The following is a 15,389-nucleotide window of genomic DNA, read 5'->3' on the forward strand; positions in this document are numbered from 1 at the left end:
TGTGTTCCAATGCATTACCAGGCTTTTGAGGCTATGTGCTTTCCTGGTACCTGCCTCCCCTGAGAAGATGTCTTTTGTGTTTCCAAAAGGAAACATTCGTGATTTTGGCCTCAGAAGTTCTCACAGATCTCTGCAGGTTGCCCAACTAAGGGCACTAAACAAAGTGGAGCTGCCAAGGCTGCAGAGTGTAGGGCAGTGGTGGCAGCCCAGCCCCAACTGCAGCGGGCAGCAACCCAGTATCCCCCAGGAACAAAAAGGGAAGCCCTGTATACTTGGAGGGGAGGGCTGCATTGGTTCCTGGAGGTTTCTTGTTACCTCATTACACAACTCAGATGGTTTTCTTTTAACGGTCTGCTTGTCTTGTTCCATTTGACCTATAAAAATGCTAACATCCCTTAACTAGATTTCTCTCAGAGACTTGAATGTTTCTTTGTCAGGTCATATAGTATATTTGACAATAATCGCCAGGACCCCACGGGACTGACAACTGCTCTTCAGGCCACAGACCTGGCTGGAGTTCTGCACATGCTCTACTGCGTCCTCTTCCATGGTACCATCTTGGACCCCAGCTCGGCCAGTCCTAAGGAGAGCTACACTCAGAACACTGTCCAAGTCGCCATTCAGAGTTTGCGTTTCTTCAATAGCTTTGCAGTGCTGGATCTGCCGGCTTTTCAGGTACCAAGCCTTGGTTTCCATTGCTATTGTCCAGTCAGGGAGTTAATATTTTAATGTGGATATGATATGAGGTGCTTCTCCAGGACTGAGGCATAAGAAATAAATTATAGTCAATAGAATTATAATATATCTACTATTTATTATGCTGCTGTCTTCTGGGAATTGTATTAGTTCTTCTGCATGTCTTCTTCATTTGTTTTCCTAATGACCACACAGATCAAGAGATTGGCAGTTAATACTTTGCCCAGAGTTCCCCATGGCTGAGCCAGGACTGGTTACCTGTGACTCTGTCACCAAAGCTCATCCTGTGCCACAAAGCCCTTACAAGCCTTCTGACTTGAGTTCTTTAGATAAAGGTATTACCTTCCCATCAACTTCTAAATATGAAGGAAAGCAATGGTTTCTTATATAAACAGAACCAAAATTAGATACATTATTTTGATTGAAATGACGGTCTATGAGTGACTTAACTGATTTGTGTACAGTGTAAATTACTTGCACAGTTAAATTATAAACCCCTGTAAATTAAATTTTTATAGCTAAAGAGAGAAAAATTGCTTTATGCTATAATACTAGACTGTCAGTTTAAAAACGACCTTTTTTCATGTAGGAAATTTAACTCATAAAGACCAAACCTTTGGAACAGAACAAGGCCCAAGGAGTAAACTTTCTCTTTCAGTTTATTAACTGTCAAGTGATTTCATTAAAAAAGAAACAAACATGGCAGATGATGAACCCATAATTTAGATAAATAGCTTTGCTCAGAGGGAAAGGTTATAGCGATACAAAGGTAAGAAAATGGTGCTCTTTGCCTTACTGAGATGGAAGAAACACTTCTGTTTTACAGCTGCTGACAAATGAGCAGTTCTGTAATTCATGTCTTCCTTTCTGTTCAAAAGAGGAAATTAATAAGCTGTATCATTGCATCTAGAATCATTCAGCTTTGTAGAATTGTTTTGTTCATCCCAGGAACAGAAATCTCTCCCTCAGAGTTGGTGTGTTTGTTTCCAGAGCAGCTGAAACAGCTTTAGGCAGTAACCACATGACATGTAGCGTTCTAGGAGTTTACAGCGACACCTAAAGGGGAGATACCTGCCCAGAAAAAGCCAGTGAATTTTGCCTCTGTGTTTACAGTAACATCTTTGTTTTATGAAGACCCAAGTCCAATATCTTCTGTCTAGAAACATCTTAAAAATCAGGGAACCCTAATTTTGTTCGCAGAGTTTGTCTTCAGGATATGTCTAGCATTCTACCCATCAGGTTGGTCCAGAGCTTATGAAAAGACAGGTATCTAGAAACTCTGTTTCTAGCTTCCTGGGCCTTCTGGCCAGTATTAAATCCATACCGCCACAGGATGCATCCCACCGTGCACTAATGTCTAGAGTAAGTCATTGTTTGTCAGGAGCTCTGGTCCATGCCCTTCTCTGCTATGCTGCTCACTTACCCAGGAGCACCGCTGAGCTCCAGCCTGCTCCCTGCTGGCCTGAACCACAATGGCTAGTAATGTTAGAAAAATCAAAAGCATATTTCTGAAAACCTTCATGCCTAACCAAAGTAAAAACCAAGGTGTCTTCTCTCCAGAGCCTTGCCGTTACAGCCCAAAGGGTGCCCCTACTTGATCCACTTTTACCAGAAACATCAGGGAGAAGACACCAGGTGGCCAGGAGTATTCAGATGTCCTCCCCTCTGGGTGGAGTGGCCTCTCCTGGCTGGTTCTTGCAATACTTTAGCACCTTGGCTTCCTTTCTACTTTTCAACCTATCTGCTTCTTTTCTTCCTATTTTTTTCTTCCTTTTTGTCCCTGTTTTGTCTCTCCTGTCTTCAATTCTCTTCATTCTCTCCTCAGCCCTAGCTCCAGTACCCCTACTCTGGAGCAGAACATGAGCAGTACTGCTGCTGGGCCTTTCTCCTCCTCTGTTCTTCCTACTTTATAAGGAGCTGCCTGCTGACTTTTGGTCATATAGTTACGTGTCAATCACCCAGTTGTTTGAATGAGCCTCAGCCTTCCAGATTGAAGAGGAGGGAGAAAGAGGCTTCCCTTTCCATGGGAGAAATGTCAGTGAGCTGTGACCTTTTGTAAACTACCATACTGGTCAGCAAGCTAAAGTGACACCTCTCTCCACACAGCCACCATGAGTGTAAATTATGTGAGCAAGCATGCAATGCTCAATAAACATATATTGTGTGCACAATATAGCAGTGGGTATGTTGGGAGAAAAGGACTATTTTTTATGATAGATGTTGTCAGAGAAACTCATGTTTTAATTCATCAAAACAACTTATATGTCATGAGTAAGATGTCAAGAGTTAACATTTGTGAAGGGCAGGAAAAGAGATTTCAGGTGGAAAGAGGAGGACGTGCATCTCAGCAGGAGCGTGACCTGAGAGACAACCCTGGGGTTCACAGACGAACATGGAGAAGGAAGCTGATCAATGTGAGCCACACCAATGTCACAGGAACACAGAGCTGTCTCAGGGAGGCACCCTCAGCAGAGCCTGGATCCATCACCCACTTAGACAAGTTGTCAAAACTGCTAAGGCTCAGTACCCCCATCTGTAAATCGGATCAAAAACACCTATCTCCACGAGGTAGGGTGGCACATGCCTGGCGTCTGAAGTAGGAGGATCATGAGTTTGAGACCAGCTGGGCTACATAGTAAGACCCTGTTTCAAAACACCAAAAAGAAAAAAAAAAGACAGACTCAAAAAGACAAAGAAAATATCTACTTCACAAAACTGAGGATTAGACAGAATTGCAGAGCTAGAGGTGCTGCTCGGTGGCAGAGCATTTGCTTAGCATGCCTGAGGCCCTGGGTTCAATCCCCTTCTCTCTAAATAAAAAGAGTTTGGCACACAGTGGACACTCAGGGTGTTGGACTGACTTAGCCTCCTCAGATGAAGAGTTCTCTGAGACTGTCTGGAAGATGTGGAGTCAGAAAATCAGGAGTTGAAGGCCGTGTTTCCAGGTGTCCCACCCTTCTTGGGCTACAACCTGATTGCTATATGCAAGCTGCAGTACACAACAGGAACAGGAGGGAGCCACTAGGGTATTTTCTTAGTGGGCTCCATCTCACTGTACACTAATAAGACTGTTAGGGTATTATCCCCATACACAGAGTGTGAGTTCACTCTGAATTCATATTGGCACAGCTGGCCCTGAGACCAGGGATATTGTAGATTGCATTCACGCTGACAGTTTTTACAATTGAAGGTGGTCCTAAGAAACAAATCAATGTACTGACTTGGCAATTAATTCTGGCTAAAAAGGAAATATAGTTTCCTTGAAAAATTGGTTTAATTTTTACATTCAAACTTACATGCTCCTTGACCTGCTCTTATCAGTGAAGGTTAAACAGAGGGCACTGGGTCACAGAATGCTGGATGCACCTAATTAAATAAGGGCTGAGTGAGAAGGTGTCATTGCTTGATTTAGAGGAGCAAAGCCATCCCAAAGCCTCTTTGAGGTTTGAAAAACGTTTTTCTACCTTGGGGCAGTGAAATGGAGACTAAAGGCAGTCTTCAAATTTGGCTGCCATTTTGTTTCAGTGATAACCCACTTAAAGGGCTCTGTTCCACCCCCTGTTCTGCAAGGCAAAGTCGCTGAAACTTCCAAGCAGCAGCACATCTACCCTGGTTCAAGCCCGCCCAGAGCTCAAATCAGGAGATGAGTTTCAAACGCAGCTTTTTCCCACAGCCTGCAGCGGAGCTTCATTCCAGTGTGGGCCTCAATGTGTTCTGTGGGCCTCGCCTCTCCCCTTTGGCCTCCTGTCGCTCTGTCTGTTTGACATGTTTATTAAATAGAAGCTCTAGGCTACACAGGCAGCCCCAGCTCCCCCCAAGCCCCCGCCAGCAGCCTTGGCCTGTCTGCAGAAAGGATCCCAGGAGCCCAGAGCTGAGGGGCTTCCTGGTTGGGGGTGTGGGGGTCTTTGGTCTTTCACATTCTTTTGGAAGCTTGTGGTTTATAGAGCTATTTATTTGAATAATCACTAGTTCTTATTTTTATTTCTTTTCTGTTTGAACATAGGTGACTAACTAGAAATATATGTTTATCTCTTTGTACAAGAAAATACTCTGTCCTTTAGAAAAGAAGTATTAGAATTTAGTTAAGTGATATACTTATATGAATTTTAGTATTTTTATAGTTTTCTATATTTTCTACAATGAAAATATATATAGATAGATAATGAGAAAAATTAAGCTATTAAAATGGAATCAATCACCATGCTTTCAGAGACAATGTCTTACATTGTGCCGGCATATTGTCTGCTGTGCTCTATTTCCTGTCCCTCCTCAGGGCAAACATCGCAGGTGTAATGTCACTAACAGAGCAAGCACCTGCGAGCCGCACTGCTAAACATAGTCCTGCAGAACTGTCCTGCATTGCCCAGCCTTGCAGAGAGTGCACAGGCCTGGCTCACTACTTGATTTGTAATCCATCTCTCCTACGGCTAGGAGTCCTAACCACTCCTGTCACTGTCAGTCTATTGTAGGGGCAGAGGGCTTGTCCCTTGCATTCCGGCACATGGCCAGCTCCCTGCTGGGCCACTGCAGCCATGTATCCTGTGAAAGCCTCCTTCATGAGGTCATCGTCTGTGTGGGCTACTTCACTGTCAACCACCCAGATAACCAGGTAAGTAGCCCGGAAGATTGCTAGCCTGCTCCTGGGGCTGAGTGTGAGGCACTTGAGTGACAAAAGGCAGGCTGACCTGCTGGAGCCCATCTGCCCTGGGCGGTGCCCTTTGGCCAGGCTCTGGAGGTGTGTCTCTGGCCTCACTGCTCCAGAGAATTGATTAGTACCAGGTAGCATCAAGGTCTCCTCTCAGAGCTAGAAAGTGTTTCAATGAAATTGTCTTAAATTGTGCAAAAGAACCTTCTCCCTTAGCAGGTAAACTTCACCATCTGTTCCCTTAGTACATAGATTGTGATGCTGTGGTCACCAGTTGTTTTTTTGTTCTTTGGTTCAGTTTGGTTTTGACAAAGTAGCTTCTGCATCTGAAACTTTTCTTGGCTCAGACGCTTCCAAATGGTGCTAGACAGGAGTCTGAGAGGCAGGACTTGTTCCTCTCCTTGCTGAGTTCTAGACAAGTTTTGCTTTCAACTGCTTTGCTTGATTTCTAAGTATGATTTCATTTGTAAATAGGATTCTTCTGCTTTATGAAGGTGGAAAATCTATTACAAACTTTGCAAAATAAAAATAGTAAGGTACCTTATTTTTTTATTTTTGAAACTAGAGTTTGACATAACTAATATATCAAAAAGGTAAGAATTTCTGACAGCCACATTTACCTGAAGCCCCCTACACATCCTAAGACTAGATTGGAGCTAAGAAACAGAACTCTGGACTCCCCCTTAGCCTCACTCTAAGCTTACTAACTTTTATTTTAGGCAAGTCTCAGACCATCCTGCTTACTAGGCTCATATTAGCTTGCAGCAAACCAGGCCAGGACAAGAAGAGAGGGGTTTACCAGAGCCAAGTGCAAGGCAAGAAGCGGCCATCAAGAGCTGACACTGCCTGCCTAGCTGATAGGAGGAGCACAGAAAACAAGGCAGGCCCAGGAACTCAAAATCACAGCCTTCAGATGCAAAGGACACTCAGCCCTGTGCTATATTTCCCTGTGTTGTAGATGCCAGCCATGCTGACCCTGTAAAATGTGTGGCAAAATGTGTGTCCTGCATAGTCCCTATGCAGGGTTAAGGAATATGTGGCCCATTTTAAAATAATGTCTCCATGGTCAAAATATGGGAAATCTAGGGCCTTCCCAAGATGAGTCTCAAATAGAAATCTCTACTTCTCAAATCTTGTTGCAGGAAAGAAGGCAGCAATTCTGCCTTATCCCCTAGCCCAGAGCTGTCAGCAGCGGCCCCCCTGCAGGCCCTCCAGGTAGAGGTGTATCATCCTTTCTGTGGGCCAGGCCCAGCAGGTCCCTAGTCTCCTGCAAGCTGCTCAGAGAAAAGACTGGGGGGAATCTCCTGGTAGATTTCTCTCCTTTCTGTGCATTCATTCAGGCTACTAAATTACATTTTATTTCCTTTTAAAAGTTTCCTTTTCAGCTTATAAAATTGTTCCTTACTGTGAAAAAGACAGAGCAAATATAAAAAAAGGAAATGGAAGCACAGCTATTTTTGATTGCACCATTGAGATAGCCAGGGTCTCTTTCCGACACTTTCCCAGGAACACCTTTACTGACTGCACACTTGCTCATGTTCTGCTTCACACCAGACCAGTCTCTCTCTGGAACTCATTTTAATGGCTGCATGGTTTTATCTTGTGTGGACATTCACAGTTCACCTAACTGCTTCCTATTTTATGCTAAAGTGGTTCACAATATCACAACACTTGGCTACTCTTGTAAAGAGATAAGGAATATGCATGTGTGATAATTTTGGCTGTGTGCTGTTCTGCAGCAAAAGGTTTGTCTGTTTAGCACATTTAATGGTAGGGATTGAAACTTTTTGCATAAACCAATTCCATTGTAATAAGCTAACAGGACTCAGAATTATATGGGATTTCAGAGAGATTTTCTACTGGATCATAGACTAATTCTATCCTTTAGATAAAACATACACTTTGAGTGTCTTTGGTCTCACCAGCATGAACAGAGACAAGAGTCATGGGATTTGTGTTTCTCGATGGACAGATGGGAAAGTGGTGACTGAACATATTTGGTTAGGAAAAAATGCAGATGAAATGGGCAGAGAGAACATTAGGCAATAGGAGGAGACTGAGACCCTAACACTTGTCTATTGAGGAGGAAGAGGATGCCAGTGAGGTTTGGAGGTCATTACTGAGAGGTGAGCTCACTCTTAGGAAGAACCAGAAAAATGAAAAAAAGCCAGGCCTGTGTTTCAACATCTCGCCTCCCAGAAGGACTGAATACTAAATTGGGCATCCACTTCTAAGGTAGGGGAAGCTCAGAGACATCAGTTCAGGCCTAGGGCAATTGCTGAAAAACAAAAAAAATCTATGAGGAGAAAGAGTATGATAGAAAGTAAAAAGAAATAAGAAGCTGATAGAAAAGACAATAATTGCAAAAAGGTGAGAAACCATGCCTTATGGAGATGCTGTTTCTAAGCATTACCCATGTATGTGTAGACCTCTTCATACTGCTTTCCACTTTGTTATCCTTTTTTTTTTTTAGTATTAAGGATTGAACTTGGGTCCCTGTACTTGCAAGGTAGGCGGCGGAACCACTGAGCTAAATCCCTAGGCCCTCTGTTACCTTTTACCTTGTGAGTACTTCAAAGAAGGTGTGAAACAGGGGTTATTCCTCCTCAGACAGGTGAGAGATCAAGTTCCAAGAGGTGCTGTAAACCCCCTGAAATGACATAGGATTCCTGGGAAACCAAAGCAGAAGACAGGCTTGCAGAGCTCACCCAGTGCACTTTCCATCTCTCACATTGCTTAAAGTCAGGGTGCCCCGCTCACCCCACTGAAGTGCGTAATGGACAGTAGTTCATACTCACCAACAGTACCCTAAGCAGGTGCTCTGCCCTCTGGGTGCTGATGTGGAAGTCTCTGGGGTATATTTTTGTGCCTCACCCAGGTGACTCACAGATTCTGGGGTAGTATAAGTAAGCATGTTTCCTGAGCACTAATGGACCACAGTTTTCAAGTCAAAGGTCTGGTTTCTAGCCCTAGCTCTGCCACTAATGAGTCTTTTCTCAAGATTGGAGCATATTTGACTATAGAGAAGCTGATTGGTTCTGGGAAGGGATAGTGGTGAGGGTTAGTGACTTCATGCTGCTGAACTGTAGAGTTAAAAATGTTTGAACAGAGGGTATAGAGTGCTTACTTAGCATGCATAAGGCCCTTAGTTTGATCCCAGTACCAAAAAAAAAAAAAAAGTTTAAACAGTCAAATTATGTGTTATGAATACTTTACAAAATAAAAAGGAAAGGAATGGGAAGATTATATTAGATTGTCTCCCTGTGAGCTCAGAGTCTAACGCTTTAAAGGCTGAGACTGCAACCGCCCACAAGCAGCACTCTGGACCTCATGAGGACTCAGTTTCAGATCCTCCTTGCTCTGCTTCAGATCCTGGCAGACCAAGCCGCTTGATGAGCTGCCTGTCCACTGTGCTCCGGATTTAATGCTCGGGATATCTTAGCTCTCTTGATAGGAATCGAAGGAACCCTCTGGCAGACACAGCAGGCGCTTCTTGCTCTGCAACACTGTATCCAGCCCTGGGATGGTCACCAAGCAGGTTGTATGTCAAGGGTAGGGTATGGGAAGTAGACATGAGTTTGCTGAGGTTACAACAGCCAGCAGAATTGGCAAGGTTTCTATAACTAAAATTCTAAAAAAGCAAAACAGTTTTATCAAATCCCCCAGCAGTTTTCTAAGAGAGCATTTGCTAAGGGGTTACAGTCAGTGTAATCACCCCAGCTTCCATCACATACTCATCCCAGAAGGGCTCCAGCCTTACCCGGCTCACCACAGGCAGTCAGGTGGTAACCCTTTGCTACACACTTCCGTTTTCATGGAAATGAATTTACTTAGCCTGTCCTACTCTTTCTAATCAGAGGAATTTCATGGGGAGTTTTTGATGCTTAATTCATTTAATGTTTCTGTATCATTAGTCAGGAATCAGGTTAATTTATAGGATCTGTTTTCAGCAGGGATTCATTAATTTCCTACTGAGGAAAGAGTTTGTGTCCCTAAGACAGGGGATCCAAAAATGCTACTGTAGCCCTAGTCAGTTTGATTAGGTAACCATTTTGCATAAAGGATTGGCATTTTTTATTTGCCACCATTTGATCTACTAGCTAGGGACTGAGCCCCTTGATACTGATGACTTCAGAAGAGAAACCTAGATGATAAAAGTAATGCCCTATCCTTGATGGAACCAATCATCTCTTTCCTATAGGGTAGCAGTTTCTAATTAAAATGTTGTTTTAATCAAAAGCCTCCCTATATTTTATGGTATTTTCATGACTCTTTCTGAATTCCTTGCCATTTAATTATTATAATGAACATAATTAGTATGTGCTGTCAGCCCTTCAGTTTATTTACATTTTGTATTGGATAATTAAATGTGGTCTGATAATTAAATTAACTGGAATGACAGATTATTTGACTGCCCACATATTACTGTACTGGGAATAAGCACCTTTGCATATCCATTCTGGTTAGTGACTGCCTTCTGTTTCCAGCTGTTGAGCTGCAGTTTATGGCAGTTTAAAAAAGGGGTCCCTTGCCCACCCTGTCCCACGTAGCATTACTATAATGAAGCCCATGCTGATCCTGTCATCTGCTCTATGCAGTGCCAGGGCTTGGGACACCAACCAGCAGGTAAGTAGGTTGTGAGGTACTGCCTGAGGCTGTGTAGCTCATATTTTCCAGGCCTGCCTAGGTAATTGATGACTTAGGAAAAACACCAAAGCATTAATTCGACCAAGTGTTCCTAAATTGAGTGTCCTGCACTCAGTGTCAACCTGTACATAGAAATAGGAACAGCTTCCTAGTATTTATCCTATCTGCAGGGGACAGGGACACAGTTGTGTCTTAAGGCCGGGGATATAGCTCAGCGGTTCCGTGGCCTGCCTTGCAAGCGCAAGGACCCAAGTTCGATCCCTGGTACCAAAAAAAAAAAAAAAAAGTGGCACTAAGGGCTGGGGGTGCAGCTCTGTGAATGGTAGAACACTTGCATGCCAGCCCCAAGGCCCTGGTTCAATCCCTGGCACCAGGGAAAAAGTGGTAATTCAGCATTCCAGTCCAGCTTTTAGTCCTTCCAGAGTGGCCTACGTCCTGCTCACACATCCTTACTGTGTGTGCTCTGGTCTTTCCCGAGGGCAGATGACCAGTCTGGGTCACAACCATTGGTAAATATCCTCACCCTCTCCTTCATCCTCCATTCTCTGTCCTTCATTCTCCAAGGAGGGATATGGGGGTGACCTACAGAAACTCCAGCCAGGATTCCTCCAGGATTGGCTGCTCCTTCTCTAGCTGTCACAAAACATTCAACTTTCTGTGTTTTTTTTTTCTTTTTGTGTGTGACAGATAAAGTTCCTTTCGTAAAATAGAAATCTTGTTTAAGGAAAGCCTAAGAATTTCAGCAATACAGCCATTCTGGAGCCAAGTTACTCTCAATATCACAGCACCAAAGAAAAATCTGAGGTTTGGGGATAAAAGAGAACAAAAAGTTCCTAATTAAAATTAACTTCTTCCAAAACACTTAAAGATTTCTAGTAGTAACTGGGTTGGTGTTAGAATGGAGAAGTTTGCCAGTGAGCAGTTTGGGCCAGTTGTATTCAAAGTCACCACCTCATCCAGGGCTCATCACAGTGGCCAAGAGCTTGCCTAGCACTCATGAGGCCCTGGGTTCAGTTCCCACCACCTTTGCAGAAGCCACATAGAAGTACTTTTTACTTCCTTCATCATCTTGTGAATTTTTCTACACAATTAGTGGGAAGTGCTACATGCTCGTGGTGTATACAGTGCTTTACCCTATGAACTACCTGAGAAGTCCTGAGGACTCTTGGCTTTTGTGAGTGGCTGCATTGCCAAAGGATAGAGAGCGACCACCCCAGGAACCTGCACTGGGCCTCAAGGCTGAGTAGCCTTAAAACCCAGGCCTTAATACTTTCCAGCACTAAGCTGAGCAAGGACTGTGCTCCCCTCTATAGAGAATCACTCCCATGAATCCGCGTGCTGCCGTTGCTGTGGTAGCAGTAAAGGAGACAATGGATAGATTCCCAGAATCAGAATCAATCTACAGCTGAAGATCCACTCTGACAACACTGAAGTCAAATGTCGGGGTGATTCAGAACGCAGGCTCCAGTCCAGCACAGAGTGAGGCCAGAGGATCACAAGCTAGAGGCTAGCTTAAAGAGACCCTATCTCAAAGTAAATCAACTCAAAGAGGTGGGGATGTAACTCCATGGTACAGCACCCCTGGGTTGGACCCCAGTCCCACAAAAGGAAAGAAAGAAAGGAAGGGAGGGAGAGGGAGGGAGGGAGGGAGGGAGAGAGAGAGAGAGAGAGAGAGAGAGAGGAAAGAAAGAAAGAAAGAAAGAAAGAAAGAAAGAAAGAAAGAAAGAAAGAAAGAAAGAAAGAAAACCCTTAGTCTCTAAAGTCAGCTGACCTTGAAATCCCTGTCCTGCTCTTTCCTGGTACTGTGACTTGGGCAAGTTACTCTTTTCATACTGTAAAGTTAAGGTCATGTTGCTACTGTCATGGTGGTTACGTGAATCAGTGAATCAGCACAGGCCTGGCTCTATATGTGTTCAAGACTGGCAGCAACTGCCATCCCTGCTTTCCCTGTTAGCCTCATCTTCACAGTACTGGGTCTCATTACCTGGAAATCCTAACAAGAGGCTGATTTCCTGACTGGGTGCAGTGATCTGAAAACAAGACTATACGGATAAACTGTCCTTCCTTTGCCAGTCTTTCAGGAAATGCAGATTTATAATATCCCAGTACAATAACTGTTATATACTCTTAATATCACAGCTTCAAAGTCATAAGCTAGCCATGGCCTTTTCTCATGGTTAGAAACTAGGACTCCACTGCACTCCTTTGGGAGTGGCCACGCAGGCAGGGATATGCAGTGGGCTTAATTTAGCCATAGGCAACATGGCTGTCTGATGATAGCCCCTCCAAGCTCCACCCAGAGCAGCAGAAGACATGCAGAGGGAAGCCAGGTACACAGAAGCCCATCCCGTGGAACAAATCCTGGTGCCACATCAGAGTGGCTGGATCCTGCTGCAGCTCTAACGCTCCATGACCCTATGCAATCACTGCTTTTTACGGGCTTTGGTTCCCACCTGTAGAGAGAACAGGTTTGAGTGCTCTGAGGGTTCTTCCATCTCTGACAAGAGGATGAATTTCTAGTTCTGAGATGAATAGGTCGGACCACTGGTGACAAACAGGTAGGCCAGTGTGAGCAGAGTATCTGTGACATTGTATCTAGAAATGGACATGATGAAATGTACCTGGATGCTGATCACCACTGCCTGTAACAGTGCTGGGCACAAGGCAGCTACCTAATAGATATGAATAGATGTGTGTTGAGACTTGAATCATGTGTGTATGGTCCTACAGAAAAGGTTAAAGTGGCCCCAGATTTTGAAAAATCCATCCCTTCTCTTTGATTTTCTAATCTCCTGAATGGACTTTTGGCTAAAAACTAACTTTCACTCTTTCTTTAGCACTACAATTTATTTATGTTTGAATATATTCTAAGGCATCATTTTATTATTGTTGGAGCCAATAGCTAGATCCAAAGGAAACTACTCTGTGTTTAAGATTTGACTAGTTCTGTATTTCTGAAGGAAACTTTGGAGGCAGACTCCCATTTACCTCCTAGGCCCTCTTGTCATTTGGGCCATATCTGGCCTTGGGCAGATTATCCTGAGAGTCGCTTTCCCCAGCTATGATACAGACAAGGTCCCAGCTCATTGGACTGTTATGAAGATTAAATGCTGTCCTTACTCAGGGCCCAAATTTATTTGACTCGTGCTATGAGAACCGATACCTTTAATGTTTCCACCCCCAGAATGGTGCATTATCACAACAAATCCACTCTGACTTACTAGAAGTTGGTTTAGGAAAAAGCTTTTTGACAGGTATGCCCACTCTAAGACTGTACACAAGAGGAAAGTCTATACTTTTACGTCTGTAAAATCACAATAGTGTTCATTGTGAGAGAAAGTTTCCAGAGGGCATTTTAAAACATTTTTCCCTAATCTCTTCCTATATAGCTCCTTGGGGAACGTGGCACCTTACAGGCTCCCACCAGAGGCCCCACCTGGCCACAGAACCCAGTTTGTCTTTTAGCCACTGCTAGTGTGCCTTTCCACTTGAGGAGAGGAATCTGGGCTCCGGAGCCAGGCAGACTGAAGTGCTAGGCCCAGCTGTACCACACACTGGCTCTGTGTGCCTGGAAAGCCACTGTCCTTTATGGGGCCTAATTCCTCATCTGAAATAGTAGTCATGTTAATAACACCTCGTGGGACGGCTGCACGGAGTAAGTTAAGTCCTTCGTCTAGAGATTAGCACATTCTCTAACCCGGGACAAATGGCAGGTCACAATGATGTTGAAATGATCCTCATCTCCTCCAGATTCCCTTCTCTGAATGAGAATATCTGTGACACTTGATATCTCAAATGGGCCATCTCTGCTGGCACAGCAGGTTCCCCCATCTGCTGAGAAACTGGAGAGAAATCTGCTGTTCCCTGCCCGAAGTGTTCCTCAATGGAGCCAAACACTTAGAAGCTGGGATAGGGGAGTGGGAGTGTTCCATGCATGGCTTGTCCTCCGAGCTGTCACTCAATATACTGCTGTAATGCAGCCACCAGAGACCTCGATAGGGTCACTGTGGCTCTCTTTGCAAGAGATAGCCTGGTTCTGCTGGCCATCCCTGTCAGTGATAAACACATGCTATCTGCAGGGCAGTGAAGGGAATCTCCACTCGCCACCTGGTATGCAGAGGCAGGAGACCTCACACCCCAAGAGTTCTCTTCTGCACAGGCAGTGGCCAGACTGAAAACACACCAAAGATAGGCAGAGAAACTAGAAAATGACTCGCATGAATCAATGTGAACATTTAATGGGCCTTAATTGGAACCTTATCCTACTGTACTTAGAGCAGAGAGATGAAAGCAGAAGAAATCTGAGAGACCATTTATTTCACTTGAGAAAGCAATAAACTGAAACTACAAAAAGATTTGGCTACTATTATATTTTTATGATTAAATAAAATTGTCATAGACCTAGTGCTGGTGAGCCCATAAACGCTCTGTGGAATGCATCCCTGCTCTCTGGCAGCTGCTCAGCTAATGCCAGAAAACCTATCAGCCTCTGCTCTGTATTTGCGAGCCTGAAGTTATCACACCACCCAGGAGCTCCACAGTGAGGAGGGTTTGCCCAGTTCTCCTACAGGCAAGGTCCAGGAGCCAGCTGGAATATTTGTATTTTGGGGCATTGTTAAGTACTGTCTGTTCATTTATCCACTTCTCTGCTGCCTCCTCCATATGTTCTGCTAGCCTGTAATGGACTTAATCTTTTTATTACTTCGTGTGTGTGTGTGTGTGTGTGTGTGTAACAGACAGACACAGACACCAGTTAAATAAGCTGGATTGGAAAATAAGAATAGATACTAGTTGAGAATTTTGAGTTGGTTATTTTATGTAATGACTTCTTACATTCCTTTTTTTAAAAAGTGTATTTTGCATTCTTCCTCTGTTTACCTTACTTAAATGTAGTATCTGCAGTTTGGGAAGCACAGGGTATGTCCACAGTGAATGCATGTAGCACAGGATTATATGATGCCTTCACACTCACAGGCCTTCAGGGATGTGACAGAGAAGATAGGACTTGCTCCAAGTCACTGGAACCGGGCCCCCAGTGTATTATCCAGAGCTTTGTGAGACCAGCCTTCTCTCCTACACACCCAACCCCAGTGGCAGTAGAGGCACAGTTATTGCAAATGCATAGAAAACTCAAACTAAAGTAGCCTTCAAATGTGTGATGATGGTGAATCTGTGTCATTGCCAAGGTCAGTGATCTACAACAGGGCTCTTTTTCAATTAAGATGGAAGCAGCTCTTTGGGAGGTATACAGTACTGTAGTCTCTGGCAAATTACAGAAGCAATGACTTTTATGGTTGGCTAAGTGTGTGGGATAACCTAGCCTGACCTTGTGCTTTAGGATGCCTAGGAAGGAAATTTAGAACATGCTTCTTTTTTTTTTTTTTTTTTTTTGGTTTTTTTA

General features: G+C 44.0%; 1 protein-coding gene across 3 annotated transcripts in view; it reads left to right on the plus strand.

Annotated features, from left to right (window-relative positions):
* Window positions 1–15,389, plus strand: part of Scaper (S-phase cyclin A associated protein in the ER) — a 328,066-nt gene that overhangs the window by 296,862 nt on the left and 15,815 nt on the right. For all 3 annotated transcript variants that reach the window (XM_010626089.2, XM_010626097.2, XM_033756178.1), the window contains exons 27-28: window positions 438–675; window positions 5,156–5,305. In XM_010626089.2, the coding sequence (XP_010624391.1) occupies window positions 438–675; window positions 5,156–5,305 (388 nt within the window). The remainder of the gene's footprint in view (window positions 1–437; window positions 676–5,155; window positions 5,306–15,389) is intronic.

Source organism: Fukomys damarensis, unplaced genomic scaffold, assembly GCF_012274545.1.
Source record: "Fukomys damarensis isolate Sample0158 unplaced genomic scaffold, DMR_v1.0_HiC HiC_scaffold_25, whole genome shotgun sequence".
Taxonomy (NCBI): Eukaryota; Metazoa; Chordata; class Mammalia; order Rodentia; family Bathyergidae; genus Fukomys; species Fukomys damarensis.